The sequence below is a fragment of the Penicillium digitatum genome, chromosome 6 (genome assembly GCF_016767815.1).
Source record: "Penicillium digitatum chromosome 6, complete sequence".
Taxonomy (NCBI): domain Eukaryota; kingdom Fungi; phylum Ascomycota; class Eurotiomycetes; order Eurotiales; family Aspergillaceae; genus Penicillium; species Penicillium digitatum.
Window position 1 is genome coordinate 2,766,218 of NC_089389.1, and position 16,235 is coordinate 2,782,452.

General features: G+C 48.9%; 5 protein-coding genes across 5 annotated transcripts; 2 read left to right on the plus strand and 3 right to left on the minus strand.

Moving 5' to 3' along the window:
* Positions 1–224: 224 nt before the first annotated feature.
* Positions 225–1,664, plus strand: Pdw03_5990 (GPI-anchored cell wall beta-1,3-endoglucanase EglC; the record flags this gene model as incomplete). Its single annotated transcript, XM_014682986.1, has 1 exon — positions 225–1,664. The coding sequence occupies one exon, from the start codon at positions 225–227 to the stop codon at positions 1,662–1,664; it is 1,440 nt and encodes a 479-aa protein (XP_014538472.1).
* Positions 1,665–2,076: 412 nt separating this feature from the next.
* Positions 2,077–2,432, minus strand: Pdw03_5991 (uncharacterized protein; the record flags this gene model as incomplete). The annotated part of the gene is made up of 2 exons (XM_066101218.1): positions 2,077–2,273; positions 2,339–2,432. The coding sequence occupies 2 exons, from the start codon at positions 2,430–2,432 to the stop codon at positions 2,077–2,079; spliced, it is 291 nt and encodes a 96-aa protein (XP_065958158.1).
* Positions 2,433–4,672: 2,240 nt separating this feature from the next.
* Positions 4,673–6,557, plus strand: Pdw03_5992 (Atg22B-1p; the record flags this gene model as incomplete). The annotated part of the gene is made up of 6 exons (XM_066101219.1): positions 4,673–4,815; positions 4,869–4,903; positions 4,970–5,725; positions 5,793–5,917; positions 5,972–6,133; positions 6,192–6,557. 6 exons carry the CDS (start codon positions 4,673–4,675, stop codon positions 6,555–6,557), a joined length of 1,587 nt encoding a protein of 528 aa, XP_065958159.1.
* Positions 6,558–6,959: 402 nt separating this feature from the next.
* Pdw03_5993 (RRNA assembly protein Mis3, putative) lies at positions 6,960–8,172 on the minus strand (the record flags this gene model as incomplete). Its single annotated transcript, XM_014682988.1, has 2 exons — positions 6,960–8,030; positions 8,113–8,172. The coding sequence occupies 2 exons, from the start codon at positions 8,170–8,172 to the stop codon at positions 6,960–6,962; spliced, it is 1,131 nt and encodes a 376-aa protein (XP_014538474.1).
* A 2,349-nt stretch (positions 8,173–10,521) lies between these two features.
* On the minus strand, positions 10,522–11,707 carry Pdw03_5994 (Methyltransferase type 11; the record flags this gene model as incomplete). The annotated part of the gene is made up of 6 exons (XM_066101220.1): positions 10,522–10,786; positions 10,882–11,003; positions 11,187–11,252; positions 11,308–11,469; positions 11,530–11,641; positions 11,703–11,707. 6 exons carry the CDS (start codon positions 11,705–11,707, stop codon positions 10,522–10,524), a joined length of 732 nt encoding a protein of 243 aa, XP_065958160.1.
* Between the last annotated feature and the right edge of the window lie 4,528 nt (positions 11,708–16,235).

The following is a 16,235-nucleotide window of genomic DNA, read 5'->3' on the forward strand; positions in this document are numbered from 1 at the left end:
TGGCGGAATCTAGACTGAATTTTCATGCCCAGAGCCCAACCTTGCTGATGTTCTTTTAGAGGGCCTGGGAGGGTTACTTCTCTTCCGTTTGCATTTCCCACTTCCGATTCTACTTTTACTTTTCTCCTCATCCTTCCTTTTCATATTTTCCCTGGCTACACTCTTTTATTCCAGGTCCCCAACTTGAAAATTACTCTTTCAACTCTCGTTAAAACACGTTCAAAATGCGTCCCACTCAATTACTTGCCCTCGCGATGGCCATCGCTACCTCCGAGGCCGTCTCCCAGGGTTTCAACTACGGTGCTACTAAGGTTGATGGCTCTGTCAAGGTCCAAGCTGACTTCGAGACCGAGTTTTCAACTGCCAAGAATCTTGTTGGAACCGACAATGCCTTCACCAGTGCTCGTCTGTACACCATGATTCAGGGCGGCACAACCAACGGTCCCATTGAGGCCATTCCCGCCGCCATCAAGGAGAAGACCACTCTTTTGCTTGGTCTCTGGGCTTCCGGTGGTGACATGGCCAACGAGATCGCCGCCCTCAAAACTGCCATCTCCACCTACGGCAATGCCTTCACAGACCTGGTCGTCGGTATCTCCGTCGGCAGTGAGGATCTTTACCGTAACTCCGTCACCGGTGTTAAGGCCAACGCCGGCCTTGGTGCTCAACCCACTGAGCTTGTCGACTACATTCACCAGGTCCGCTCCGCCATTTCCGGTACTTCCCTGAGCGGTGCCCCCATCGGTCACGTTGACACCTGGAACTCATGGACCAACGGCTCCAACTCTGCCGTCGTCGAGGCCGTCGATTGGCTTGGTTTCGATGGATACCCCTACTATGAGAACACCGACCCCAACTCCGTCGAGGACGCCAAGGCGCTCTTCAACAGGGGCGTTGAGAGGACCAAGGCTATCGCCGGCGGAAAGGAGGTCTGGATCACTGAGACCGGTTGGCCCACTACCGGCTCCACCCAGAACCTCGCTGTTGCCAGCGTCGCCAACGCCAAGAAGTACTGGGACGAAGTTGCTTGCCCTCTGCTGGGTGTCACCAACACCTGGTGGTACATTCTCGATGATGCCGGTACTACCGCCCCTAGCTTCGGTGTCACTGGTTCCGCCACCGACACGACCCCTCTGTACGACCTGAGCTGCAAGGCCTCCACATCCTCCAGCTCTGCCGTCGCTTCCTCCAGCACCTCTGGTGCCGGCACCGCTGAGAAGTCTGGTGTCCTCTCCGGCGCTTCTGCCTCCGCCACCGGCTCCTCTGGCTCTAGCTCTTCAGGTTCCTCTGGCTCTGGTTCCTCTGGCTCTGGCTCCTCTGACTCTGGCTCCTCTGGCTCTGGCTCCTCTGGCTCTGGCTCCTCTGGATCCTCCCCCGTCGGTGCTTCCTCCGCATCTGTGACCCCCGGTGTCCGCCCCTCTACCAAGCCCATGTCCAAGGGCGCTTCTGGCTCCGCCTACGCTTCCGGATTTGCCTCTCGCACTGCCACTGGTTTCTCCTCTTCCGCCACTGGTGGCAGCAAGGGCTCTGGATCTGGCTCCGGCTCTTCTTCCTCTGACTCTGCATCCGCCTCCTCCAGCGTCTCCGTCAGCTCCGCCACCCGTGTTGCCGGCTCTGCTGCCGGTGCCCTGGTTGCTGCTCTTGCTCTCGCTTTCACTTTCTAAGAATGTCATTTTCCTCGGGCGATTCGGAGTGATTGGTTGGATGATACTCACTCATTAGTCTGTCGTTCGACAGCCAGTGATCGGCTGATTTTATGTATAATTTTCTCACTCTTGTGAACTACTTTACCACTGTCAAAATAACACTTCTATAAACTATCCTTGCTCGTTGTATCGTAACTAACAATTTGAGACCCCTTCCAGTATCGTAAGGTCCGAGTTGTCGTTGTATTGCAACCACTCACTTCGACGTGGTCATGTTTGCAATTCTCTCTCGATACTTCCCTTGGCTTTACACTCGCGAGGTCCACCACTCGGAAAATGGAGAAGACAACTTCACCATTGTTACGCCGATCACTAGCGTCGTCGTCCGCACCAATGCCCAATAGCTTGGTCCAACGCTGCCATTGCATACTCACATCTCACATACCACGAGTCCGCAAAATCTAGTCGGGTTGATCCCCCGTTCCCTCGACTTCTGCAGCTTGAGTGGCAGGCCCAAGTGATCGTGCCCTGTAGGTTGGTTGCGATGTACGCTTTTGGCGAGACCAGTGAACCAGCCATAATTGGAGGAACCATCGCCGAGATTGTCAAATCCGAGTTTTGCCGCTACTGCAGAACTTGGCAATTTAGTATCTAGTTAACCTGCTAAAACAATGAGTGGGTACGGTACTCACGCTTCGACACTTCATTGCCAACAGAGTGGGTGTCGTTCTCGGGGTGAAGGTATATTATTAGGGAGGATGCACATTGGATAAGCAGTGTATTCATTGTCCAGTATCAACTTTATCGATCCTGGAAGGGATATCGACGGGGGCATTCCTAAGCTCAGAGCTAGTGGCGCTTTTAATCATCAGGCGAGGAAGGTACAGGACCTTGGTTTTCTAGCGAAAGCGACATGGTAAAATTGCAACAATAAAAGAATAGGATGACTGGCTCAGATCAGGAAGTGATGGACAGTAACTATCAAATTAATTGAGAATGACAGACTTCAATACACAGAGCGGTTGAGTTCTGGGGCGAAAAGGAAGAAGTTCATCGGAGAAAACCGGGAAGTTCTTACATCTGAGCAACAAGCATTTGCTCTCTACAAGAACAAAGAGTCGAATTTACTCCACGTTTCAACCCTTCCATGTTTTTTGTTTATTCTCACCAAACAACTCCCCTTGCAAAACTTGTCATCTATCCGGACCCCAAACAACGCTTATTTGGGGAATCCCAAAAGCTCTATTCAAATGCAGCTTACAGAGAACTATCAGGGAACGCGGGAACGTTGGAATAGGGATATGGTCGTGAGGGCTTTCCAAGGTTATGGGGTTTGTATCCTTTCGGTGCTACGGGTGGGGCTTGCTAAAGCCAGGGCTTAACAAGCCCATCTAAAAGCACATATATGGTTAAGGACTATCCACATTGTACTCTTACAATTCCACTGATTACTGTAAAGCTAGGCGCTCTGGATGCGTGCAACTAAAGATCTGCATAATGCAACAAACGTGTTGTCACCAGCAAATTTTCTAAATTCTGTTCATTGTGTCCGTTTCCTAAATCCAGCCTACTCAAATCTGAGCACGAACGGATGACAGGAAGAGTCTGTGACCACTTCTACCCATTCTGAAAATGTAAAATCAACAGGGGCTGATGGAGAATCCCAGGAATGAACGATGAGAAAAGTAGGTGAAGCTGCTTCCGATTCATTTAAATTGACACCGTCCGCACTATTTGAGTGTGACGGGGGGGGAACAGCACTACCTCAATATGTTCTACTACATTGGACATGGAGAGATCGTCGATGGCGAGCTGAATTTGGTGTCTCCAAGCCGAGGCCGACTGTCTCACATCTCAGAAGAAAGGGGATCAAGACTCCAGCTCACAGCCCGCATTGGTTCTTTCTCCCTAAGATGGCCATTGCAGATGGGAAGTTGTTGAGATAGAGATGGATGCCTTGTTTGCCAGGCTTCATCCAGCAGCTGCACAGGTAACTAGCTGTTTGTTTGTAGAGAACTCAATCCATTCTTCTCTCCACTTTGCTCTCAAGTTGCCAGATCAGGTTATGGGCCCTCTCTCTCTACCCCACTATCCTCCATTCATTGATCTTATTTTTCAACACCAAACAGCGGTGTAACTCACCTAATAACCAGTTGCAGGCTCCATACAGGTCACATTCTAAGCGGTTGTCCATAGCTTGCCTCATAAGCGGCCGTCACCTTCATTTTCAACATGTCAACCGAGGACAAATGGAGCCCCTTTCTGAAGGAAGACGAAGCGATCGCCCAAGCAAGTAGACTGCTATATCCCAGCACTTTCAAGCTCTTCAAGTTCGAAGGGGTTCTCTGGAATAAAGATGGCGTTGAGATATAGGATAACCAGGTCATTCAATGCCTCAAAAGTTAAGGGCTCCAGCGCCTCAAAAGCCCACGCCGACGCTGGAGTAGTTTCAAGCACGGCTTTGTAGTCTCGCAACTGATGGTCTCCAATACAAGAAATGCTTGTTCGCCAGCAGCTCGAGAGCACATCCCTATCAGTTTCAATCTATCCCTGGCTTCGATCTTCCTTTACTAAAGCCGGATGAAACAATCGATTCATTGGTTGGATTGGTGGCAACCAGCTACCCAGATTTCAGCTGACCAGTATCTGTTTCTCACAGCAGTTCGTACTCGTATTGCTTCATGCCCTAGTTTTGGCCTGAGCCATTAGGTGTCTATTTCAAAAACGCCACCAAACGCCACCAAACTTGGAAAACCACGCCAAATGCGGAAACTGAGAACTCGGACGATTTGATAGGACGAGATAATGCAGTCAAGCACCGACTAGAGCCGACACGATATAGTCTGGTCTGATTAAATCCATTTTATCCAGATCGGCGTTTTCATTGCAATGCAACTGGTTCCTCTGAAGTCGAGGGTCTGACATGCGGGTCTTGTTCTGCTGTTTATTTAACTCGTCCCATTCCGTCGCTTGGATTTTTTTCTCTTTCCAATCTCCGGTCCTTCCGTAATTTCTCTTCGTCAGTCATGGACAGAGATCGCAAAGACGATGTCCTCTCCACTGTGGAAGTGGATGTTCTTCCCTCAAACAAGATCGAGCAGCCCGTTGCACCAGATCAATTCGATGAGAGATACTGCACCACCCGAAATGAAATCTGGGCCTATTATGCGTGCGTGGATCGTTGCAATGACCCTGTGCGGAAACTAAAAACCACGATGGCAGCTATTACATTGGAAATAATGGCTTGTCTCTGTTCAGTGGGTCTATCCGCATTCTCAAGCAGGATCTGCATTCGCATTTCGAAGAAAGCTGACCCAATCTAGACTTCGCACCAACTGCGTTTCAAAACTTGCTCTCCCAAGCAGCCCCTTCCGATGGACTACTCGATTTTATAGGCAAACCTCGCACGTCTAACAGCATCGTGCTCCTTTCAAATGGAATCTCCTTCGCGATCCAAGTCGTGGTATTCCTGGTAATCGGCAGTTTCGCCGATTTCGGTTACTGGAGACCCAACATCTTGATCGGATTGTCAATTGTTGCCTACGCCATCGGCTTTGGCTGGTTGGGCGTCCATACCCCAGACAAATGGCATGTTGCGGTCGGTTTGTACATGGTCGGTTTGATCGCTTATCAGACCACACTTACTTTCTGGACTGCTGCGTTCCCAGGATTGGCACGCAATTCCCTTGAATTGAAGGAAAAGGCGGACGCCTATGCCGCCGGGATGATAACTCGCGATGAATATGACTATGCCGATACTATGATGCGCAGCAAACTTTCCAATGTCGCTTTCTACGTTCAGTCCGTCGCGGAGATTTTCATTTTGGCGATTATTGTGGGAATTATGTTCGGGTTGCGTGTCAATGATAGTGACAGCAATAACAACTGGGGACTGAGTGTGCTAATCGCATTCGTCTCTGGTGTGTGGTTGCTTGTCTCGATTCCGTGGTTTGTTCTTGAGAAACGCCGTCCGGGTCAAGACCCTGGGAAACGGTCTATTTTTGTTGCAGGCATGTGGCACTTGTGGCATGCAATGAAGCAGATCTGGCATTTAAAGCAGAGTCTGATCTATCTGATTGGTAAGACTTTGTGTTTTACTGTGTCTATTGTTTGGTCATTTTTGGAGGCTAACGGCGCTGGCAACAGGTTATTTCTTACTTGGAGACTCTCTCAACACCACTGTAACTGTAATTGGAACTTTGCAGAATGGCATCGTTGCTTACAATACCCTACAACTGACCTACCTTCTTATGGTTGGTATTGCTGCACAGGTGAGCTTCAACTTCCTGGGCGATTTTCTTCCTAAACTGACAGATCTCTCTCAGGCAGTTGGTATATACGCATTTTGGAAAATCCAGCAACGCTTCCAGCTCGGAACCAAAACTATGTTCAACACCATCGCCATTGGAATCATCCTACTTGATGGCTGGGGCATGATCGGTATCTGGACCCACAAGTTTGGTTTCCACAATGAATGGGAAGTCTGGGTATGTCAATCCCATTCTGCCATATGAGCAGCGACATCTAATTGGATTGATCCTGCAGGTCTACCAAGCGTTTTACGGCCTTTTCATCTGCCCTTGGTACAGCTACTCGCAAATCATGATCTCAGAGGTTACACCCCGTGGCCATGAGTTCCTCTTCTTCAGTCTCTTCAATATCATCGGCAAAACCTCGTCTTTCATTGGTCCCATCGTCTCTAGTGCAATTATCGATGCGACTCCATCGGGCAATGTCTCGACGCCATTCTACTTCTTGTTTGGGCTGAGCGTTGTCAGCTTTTTGATTCTGTTCTTGGGTGTTGATTTAAAGAAGAGCCAGAAAGAGCAGGAGAGATTCTTGTCGGACAAGTTGCGTCAGTTGGATGCTAGCTCATCGTCTTCTGATGAGGAGAGTTCTGCGGCGGTCTGAACTACTGTCTTCAGACATGTCATGGGGGGTTGACTTTTTCAAGTGTCGATATACATTTTAGGCATTGCCGGCTTAGGGGTAACTCTGATTCCTTTTATGGTATATATTCCGCGGCTGCAATGGGAAATGACATGAAGTGGACATATACTGAACGCAGGCCATCGTTGATTAGATGGGTGAAGAAATTTACCATTATTTTCAAAAACAGTGTGCGTAGAGTAGAAGAATAGATCATATCTTGGTATTGAACACTGTTTTTTTTTGTACACACCGGCTTGGGGCGTACACGGTTGCAACGTTGCAACGAAGAACCAGGAGACAAGACATTTAAACGCCAGACCTATGCACTGCCAGAAGCGCCAATTCCGATACAAGATACCGATACCACAACCAAAGAGCAGATCATTCCCCATCGGAAGAAACTTCCTTGGACTTGCTCTTCTTCTTTTTCTTCTTCTCTTTGCGCTCGGTAGCCTCATCGGCCTCGGCATCCTCCTCGGCCTCGCGTTTTCGCTTGCTCTTTTCCTTCTTTTCCTTCTTTTCTTTCTTTTCTTTCTTTTCCTTCTTTTCCTTCTTCTTTTTCTTTTCGTCCAGATCGGCTGGTGTCACCTCCTCGGGCGCAACGAAATCCTTCTCGCGCTCACGCATCTTCTCGTCCCGCTTGAGGCGCTGTCGCTCGACGACCTCCTCCTTGTGAACACGCTCCTTGGCCTCCTTTGACAAGAAGTACTCTCCAGACTCGATCTGCAAATCGACCTTGCTCTTCTCCGGCGCAGGGGGGAACGGCGTGTACGTCTTCTTCTCCTTGTCGGTGACCTTGAACGGCACACGGCGCTTGGACAGTGTACGCTTCTTGAAGTTAGGCAGGAACCGGTCCCAGGACTCTTCTGCCAGCGTCGGGTCCTTGGCGAGCTCGCGCTTGATCATCAACTCCTTAATGTGGTAGATTGGGTGGATGTTCGCCATGCAGTCGTCGATAATCCGTCGCACCTCCTTCAGTCCCTTGAATGGTCCCATCACGGCCACCGTATTACCCTGGACCAGAATGTATGTACTAGTGAGCAGCTCGAGCGCTTTGAGGGTTGAACCGTTCGGGCCGAGAATACGCTGTCGTCGCTTCACGAATCGCTCTTTGTTCCGCACCTGGTTGCGGATCTTGATCACGTCGCATGCCACGCCGTCTTCGAGAATCTTCATCGCTTGTGTCACCGGTACGCTTCGGGCAAGCAGTTTGATCAGATCCCGGGATTTAATGATCGCTGCTGGGTCGTAGGTCTTCCGCGTTGTCTTCACTGTCATGCTACCCTCAACCAAATCCAGTGTGCAGGCGATGCCCTGCTTCTCCAGCGCTCTTGTGACCACCGGCCATGCTTCCTTCAAGTACTGTTCCCGGTATTTGGGGAAGAGTGTCATGAAGGACGACTCCTCGGCGAAACTGCCTGCAGCATTGTGTTCCGGTTTGAATTCTTCGATCTGTTGCGAGGATCCGTCAGTAAGGGTTTTTCAATTGTGAAAAAAAAAAAAAAAAAGACAGCAGTGGTGTATATTGGCTTACCTTCCACTTATCAATATCATCTGTATCCCAGGCCTTCTCCTTGTTGTGTGTTGAAGGCATCTTGTTGGTGGTGACTTGCTCAGGAAAAAAGAATTGGCGACTGTTCCGGAGCTCAAATGAAAATCCGCGCCAACTTTTTTTCTCCCCGCTTTCCCCGATTGGGTATGTCTTGATGTCTTATATTTCAGGCACCAACAATATCTAGATCGGGGTCAAGCCTGCACATCTTCCTCTTGGCTAGCTCTATGCTAGTTTCCGCCATGTACGAAGTACGAAGCACAGCAATGGCTAAGAATAGTGGAAGTTGGGGGCCAATTGTTTCCGGCATATAACAGGGGCACCTTGATCTTCAGCTTTCCGTACAGGAATCAAATGAAGCTCTTTCCACGTGTATAAATAGACTAGTAACTAGTTCATAGGCTTTCCAGGCACCAACCTTCCATGATTGATTGATACTTATCGAATCCACAAGTTGTCTAGTCTGAATATCCGCTCCAGGGCTGTTTTTGCTTCAGAGCCTCTGAGGGAGACCAATCAGAAGGACTGCTCGCGATAGGTACGGCTCTCGGCTAAATCTGTGCCCAATGCTCGCCTCCAGGCCACTCCCCAACCCACCCATAAATAGGAAAGTGTGTAGCTCATACATTTGAAGTTTCTGTGGCCTTGTAGGCAATCGACATACCGCAACTAATAGAGCTACTGTCGCTCTCACACAGGGGCATTCCGGAGGAACTCTAATCGGACACTAAGAGGCGGCATGGCCCTCTTCCCGAGTAAGGGCGAAGAAAATTAACAAATCAACAAGAATCCAGCACTAGCAAGGTACCGATATCGAGCTCTGCTCGTGTAATCTCCCGGTTGTTAGTGATTTGGAGGTTGCGATTGTACCAAATTCGTAAGGGAATCGCGGTGAAGAATGTATTGATTATCAGAGCTCCTGCTGAACAGGTATTACCCGGTAAGACACCAGATTGGGTGTTTCTTAACGTTTAACGGACGTTGTGGCTGCTCACTGAGCCTTGGGGGAGCTCGCTGCCGCTCGGTGCTATCACTCTTGACATGATAGAGTCTGCTCTGAACGCGTGAAGGCGTGAAAGCGTTGCCAGCACGAAGCTGTCAAGTTGTCAACCTGGTATGAACATTTGTAACAGCTGGTATTAGCATTTTGAGGTCAGTCAAAGCGTATATGCCGCCTGAGACCGTTCTAAATCATGTGTTCCTAAAAGTTGGAGGTTCCCTGGCTCTCCCGTCAATTCGGCAAGTCCCCCTCCTGATTTCTCTTCCTCTGTCATCTCCATCATTTGTCACTTCGCTGATCAGGTACAAGTCTTGGAGCGTGATGGGGTCGAAAACATCCTTCTCTAAAGGGTAAGGTCGGATCGGGGGCCAACGATGTCGGGTATCGCGCACTGGGCATGATCTCAGCAGCTTAATCTGCACCTCCAAGCCTCCTGCTTTCAGTCCCTCTCAAACCCTCTCCGGTTTCGTTTCACTCCCTTTTTGTCTAGGAGCAATCAACTAAAAGTTCAACTTATCCTAGTCAGCGACAGCGATGCCTCGACTCCGAGTTTCATCCAATAAACCTTGACTTTCCCACCGCGATTGGCAGTAACCCATCGACGACCCATCTCGAGTGAATACGAGGCTCTTCAAAGCCAAGAATCGATGCATGTGGGAATGTTGTCTTCTGCAGTTACCGTGATGAGCACGGTGACCTACGAGCATGCTCTGATTCCACTCGCCGTTGAGTTGTCCCACTCGTTCTCTGTGCGACCATGCAGTTCGCTTTCGATGAATCAACCCGAGATTCCCAGGGTCTCAACTAGACTTCAGCAAAAAATACAGTGACGGTTATTGATACGGATGCCCATTGCGTTACAGACGGCAAAAGCAAAGAACAGGTGCAATCAAAAAGCCTCATTTGACTAACCATCTCTCCGCTAATGCAAAGTTTTTATGCAAATGGGATGTGAAGAGTAAAACAACGCAAAGTTGTACAATATGCTCTGGGATTCAGGAGGAAAGGCATCGACAACGGGCCCAATCGGCTTGGGGGCTACTTTTTTTTTCGCAAGAGGTTGCCCCTATCAAGCCATCGCGCCTGCCGATTTGCCCGGACCGATGCCTTTATGGCTTTCTGCCAATGCACACATATCTGCTCTGTCAGACTTTGTCTCCCGGTTTCATATAGGAACAATACCTACAGTGGGAAATATGCCTTCAGTGTGGGGTCTGCTGCCTCTTGCTGCGCTTGCTCCACCAAAGCATTGAAAGTATCTGGGGACATGTGCAGACGTTGAGTCAACGGGTATATTGCGAGTGATCGGAGAAGTTGCTGTACGTTTGAACAACTGTGTCGGCCGATGTCACGCATCCGTTGATCTGCATCGAATCGATCAGCCTCGTTTGTTATTTTCGGGCAGCCAGATACCGACCAGTCGACCACGCAGACAGAGGAAGAGGGATCATCTTCGTGTCTACTTCGACAAACCCTGCCTCAGCCATAAGAGTTCTCAACTTTGATCCGACCCGAAGATCTTTTCTGTCCTCCAGGGCACGCAGGTATTGTGTGCTCCACCTCCTCAAGGCATGGGCATCAGTGATTGAACCATTATCAGATTGAACATTGAAGTAAATTTCCACCATTTGGGCCCAACCTCCTGGCTTCAGGACCCTTGACAACCGCCGATGTTAGCCTTTGGGTTTCGGCTGGAGAGCTCCTGCCTCTTGGAGGGGCAGCAAGGTCAGCCTGCTCTGGAGAATTCGCACCTGACTATATCACGAAGATAAGATGGCCATCGGGATCGGTTAATGCCGGTCGCAAGGAGTCTAGAGTGGACAAGATCGAAATGGTTTGCAGGAAAGGTGAAACGGCGGTTCAAGTCATCGACCTACTCAGCATAAGTCAGCGCCTATGTTCAGGGGGTACACACCTGAACGGAACTGTTGTTCAAGATTTACAGATCGCACAAAGTTCATTAAGCACAAGGCATGGGTAAGAGGCAGTATTACAGCCCTCTTATGGTGTAAACCACACCGTCCGCCGTGGTGAGATGTGAGATAGTTTGACTTACCTGAAGCCACAGGTTGTCAGGCATGTCGTCTGGACTCATGTGGGGGGCAATGTCTATGCCGATGACCTATGAGCCACCGAATATTAGGGAGATGCCGGGCGCAATCAAAGGAAAATCTTACCTCACAATCGGGATTCTGCTCAGCAACATCGACAGCCCATGATGCGGATCCATGTCCACAGTCAAGAGCTCTTTTCAGCCGACGGATCGGTGGGAAGATCAGACGATTATCGAAAATTCTCTGGAAAAGTTGTTGCTCATCTTCGAGTCGTTGTGCTTCTTCCTGGTTCTGCTGTCAGTGAAAAAACACCAACGAAAACCTGAACGTCTTGACCTCATCGACCGGTCCAAAGTATGTGCGATGATCGATCGAATATTTCTGATACTCCCGGCCCAGAACTATGACCGTATCGAGATATTGACGGTCTAATTCTATCGTTTGTGAATCGGGATTCCTGGCGGTCATCAACGTCAGTTGCGCCTGGTCCAAAAGAACAACATGGGGAACTAGCATACGCCATTGTTACCATGAATCGAGTGCTGTTGTGGACAAAGAGGAAAATCAGAGTTGGTATACCCTGATTTGTCTGACCAGGGCGGGGTTGAATTCTCTGAGTACAAGATCTCGTTTCCAATCACAAGATCCGAAAAAAGAGTGAAATTTGATGTACTCTCATGGAAGGGGCCGGGTGCCGCTTGAAGACGTCGACGGTACCCTCGGGAAGGATGGCGGCTCGCGCGAGGATCATTCGCCCTTGGATGTCTGCTTGCGAAGGCTGTATGGAGGGGCTTCCAATTATACGTACCAAGATGTACGAATGGGGTAGGCCAAGCGGTTTACCCAATCGAATCGTCTCGTTTAAAGATCACACCAGATGCAGGATTCAGTTTGTGAAGACAAGGGGTGCTTAACGGTAGAAGATTTAGCACGGATGGGGCCTGCGTGGGTGGTAACCAAATACGATCAATGCGGACTCCCAATTCCCCTCCGAATCGTTCATGTGGTTCCTTGGGGCCAACCCCGAAACGGTCCCTCACATCCTCGCTAGCGGAACTACTTAAGATGGCCTAAGATGCTCTTCGCAGGAGGCTTTTGTTGCTACTCGACGACACTGACAGATCAACCAAGAATCGACCAAGGAAAAAAAATGCGGGTCGGTTGAGTGGCCGAAGAGTGGTTCACGAATAATCCCGGGCGATTGACACCAGAATGAGTGAGTATCGGGATAGATTTGACTTGGGTCCGCTGCTTACAGTCAAGCCAATGAACTTGAAACCAGGCCGCAGTGCCGTCAAACCTATGCACAGGTCGCCGTCTCATAGTACCTACTTTACTCGAGGGACCAAGGGCGCCCGACGGTGTGGATCGAGTACAAATCCGGCCACGCCGCTGAATCTGACTGGGATCTCCCTACCCCCATCAAGAAATCGTTGCAAAGCTAAACATGATGGGTAATTCACGACTGTCGTCAGCGGTTAGAGCGCAAGTCTACAGAGAATTGAATCGCGCCTTACTCGGGCTGCTCACCATGATTCTACATGTTTCTAGGATTTCACCAGCGAATAGTGATGTAACAAGGTCTCAGCGAAGAATGGGAAGAAGGCCAGCCACACATGAAATGAACCAAATGAGCAGCATTTCACCGTGGGGTTGAAACGACGACAACGCAGCCGCTGTGCGGCAAAATACATTATACGGAGAAAAGAAGGATTGACGAATTGGCCGTGACAAAGCAGACTGAAGAAGAAGGGAAAATTAGCCGTGGGGTTGGAATTCACACCAACCCTTGCGTATGTACGTTGTACAGACGAAATAAGCCCTGCCTTGCCGATTCCAAGGCATGACCAGGGATCACCGCCGATTCCCGCTGTCACTCAAGTGAGGGAATGAAGCCATTAAGAGAACCAACACTTGGACCCAACAGCACGGTGACAGGTTTTCAACACTCTCGCCCACTGAGGCCATGTCCGCGGGCCAATGTGCAGTACTGTGTGGGTGCCAAGCGACTCGTTGAGTCTCGGTGTCACTACCAAATTGGTTCCAACAGCCTCTCAAGTTGAGTGGGGTTCGATGGGCACGATCAGCAACTTCCTCGTTGTGGCATCCTTTCCCTCGGGATTCTAGTGGTTTTGGTTTTTGGGTGGTAGATTTTATTCTTGCCCCTCTTGTTTTGTTCTCGCTCTCACCGCTTGTCTGAAGAGTGTTGCGTTCCAAGATTCCAACGTTGGCCCGAGTGGCGGATGTGAAGAAGATTCGTTTGCTACAGGGATTTTCATTTCAGCCTGTCTCCAGATTGCACTAAAAACCGTCTGACTGAAGTACACCCGAGGCAATAAATCGACACCGCCTGTTTTGTCCCTCTTCCTTTACGGAAGACTTTTCTTATTTGCCTGACTTATGCGGGTTTGCTTTGGTAGCATGGTACTTGCATACTGAGACGAGTGCTGGGCAACGGGAAAGACATCCATTCCGTGTGAATGTGGACATTCACTATCTAGAAGAGATGGTACTGAGCATGCGATTGCAGACGTTACAAATCCAAAAAATTTAGGCAGTATCCACTCCAGTTTCCGAATCCACCAAGAAAACACGTTGGAATTTATTCTCAGTCCACCTGTTACCTACGTACTCCTAGTTTTTCTTCACCCTGGGTCAATTCTCCGAGATGATCGGGTCCCACTCTATAAGCGAACCGACAATGTACCTCAAATGCAAGGATCTGACAGTTGCAGTTGCAGTTGCAGGGTAGAGATGTCTAAGACTGGTGCCTATGGTCACTTCTTACATGACATTTAACAGACCATGATTATATCACGGTAACATTCCAAAGTGGGGAACTGTCATTCTGGTTGCGCCTATAAAGCCCGGGATCAATTAAGTGGAATATGTGGTCCGACCAATGTATTAAGTTCTTACGTTCTCAAGTTTAAACAAAAAGCTTTCTATCTGGAGCCAAAGCAAGAAAGAAACAAATCAACCTACAGGACAATATACAAAGTTCCATACTGTCGGGATTTCGACAGGGCTGACAGGGCTTACCCGTCCGGCTCCGCCGTTGGCTCACCCAGCGCCATGGTTCATTCCTCGGGTAAGGGAGCCGCCTACCCGACTTTTTTTGGGCTTTAACCCGGGGGAGTCTTGGATCGTCAATGTCATTCCTGTACTTCAACTCTCCCCTATTTACAACCTAAAGAAGGGGGGTAGAAATCTAAGTGGGGATATAAAGGGTAATTTTGGATTCTTTTTACCTCCTTCCTTTAACGTATTCAACCTTCCACAGCCACATTCTCCACATCTTCAGGGCCCCAACACATTAGTTCAGCTTCCAAATTGGACGTTTCCTCGCCTCCAAATGTGATGACGATTTTCTAGTTCCAAATTGTCTACAGAGTACAACATACCTGTAACACGTATGAAGTGATTTGCCACATGGTCAGTCCCCCGATTATTGCCGGTACCAGGCAAGATTCCCTAGCATGTGAACCTTGTTGACCGGCTCTTGACTCGGCTGAGAACTCCTGCCAAGCCAAGTCCAGAACGATGATACGTGGTTAGATGAATCAAAGGATTATCACCACCTATACTCCGTACTCTCATATGCTCGGTGGATATTGGCTTTTTTTTTCACCTGCCAAATGCGGACATGACCCATTCCTCGGCGTGGAAATATTAAAAAAAAAAAAAAAACAAAAAACACGACACCTGGTGGTGACGTTTGATTTCACGCCTGACAAATCCATGGACATGACAATCTGACAATTGTATATCCCCCAGAACGTTCATGGATGAAGTAGCATTCCTTCACGCTCCTCGCTTCGCAACACTACTTCCGTTGTTGTGAGTGGGTTCTGGCAAATGACATTCCAACTGCGTCCTCGGTCGAAACTGACTCTAGTAGATATTAGTGGCTCAATTTCAGACCCATATAGCGAACCTAGAGATTTGCATTAAGGGCTAGTTTTGAGCTTCTCGAATGCAGACGTCAATAAGCCTTGGATGGGTATCTGCTAATCTGCAGAAGTGGATAGGCGGAGGATTATCGGAGTTGCCCCTTGTGCATTTGCACCATGCACATGGAGGAACTGTATGCGAAATGAAACCAACGTGAGAAATCACGAGGGGTCTTCGGAAAGATTAGACTACATGAAATGTAGCAAAAGATGAAACTTGGAAGCGACATGTCCCTGATGGGCTTGAGTGAGTAGATAGACAATGAAGGCAATTGCTTCATACCTACAAGATCACGAATGCATCCACACTGTCTACGCTCGGTGTGGTGTGATCTGAATTGCTCAACTCTTCGCATGATCTGCCATAAATCATGAATTATGGAAACACTGTCGCTGCTCTATGCTCATTTAAACGGCCCAAAAAATCCCATAAATCGAAGAATGGGGGATATAAAGCTGAACAGAGAACAGGATAAAACCAAAAACAACGTATACACTAGAAGAGTGCATCCACTTGAGAATATCACCAGTGCTACTTCAAGCATGATGTCAGTACGAAAACCACTCATTAACCGAAGGCACATCTTCAATGTCGGCTTCCGTCTGCGGCGCGCATAGATCAAAAGATATTCCGCCGGAATATCAGGCCTCGTGCCAAGCGAAAGAACCGCCATAGCAGATGTACCCGAGAAATCATGACGCTGGCCCCAACCAGCCTTGATACCTCTGAAGCAAAGTTATCACACAAACACCAAACTACGGAAGAGAATTGCATACAATCAGCTGGCGGAAGAACTACATGAACCGAGTGGTCATTTCCAGAATGAACATGCGCAATCTCACGCTGCATAGTTTTCGCAATTCCGAAGACAGGAATTTGATCCGCGACAAAGAGCCCAGCAGCATGCCGTTCCATCTTCGATTTTTTTGGAATTTCACGAGATGGTGACTCCCTTGTGCGAAGGTATTCAACACAGAGCGGAATTTCTATCACCTCAACCGGCTCAGTAAGTAGCACGTCACTCCTCAAATTCTCTTTCCAACACCAAAAAAGACCAAAAAGGGATATGCGACAAACAGCATACCTCCATAACAGCA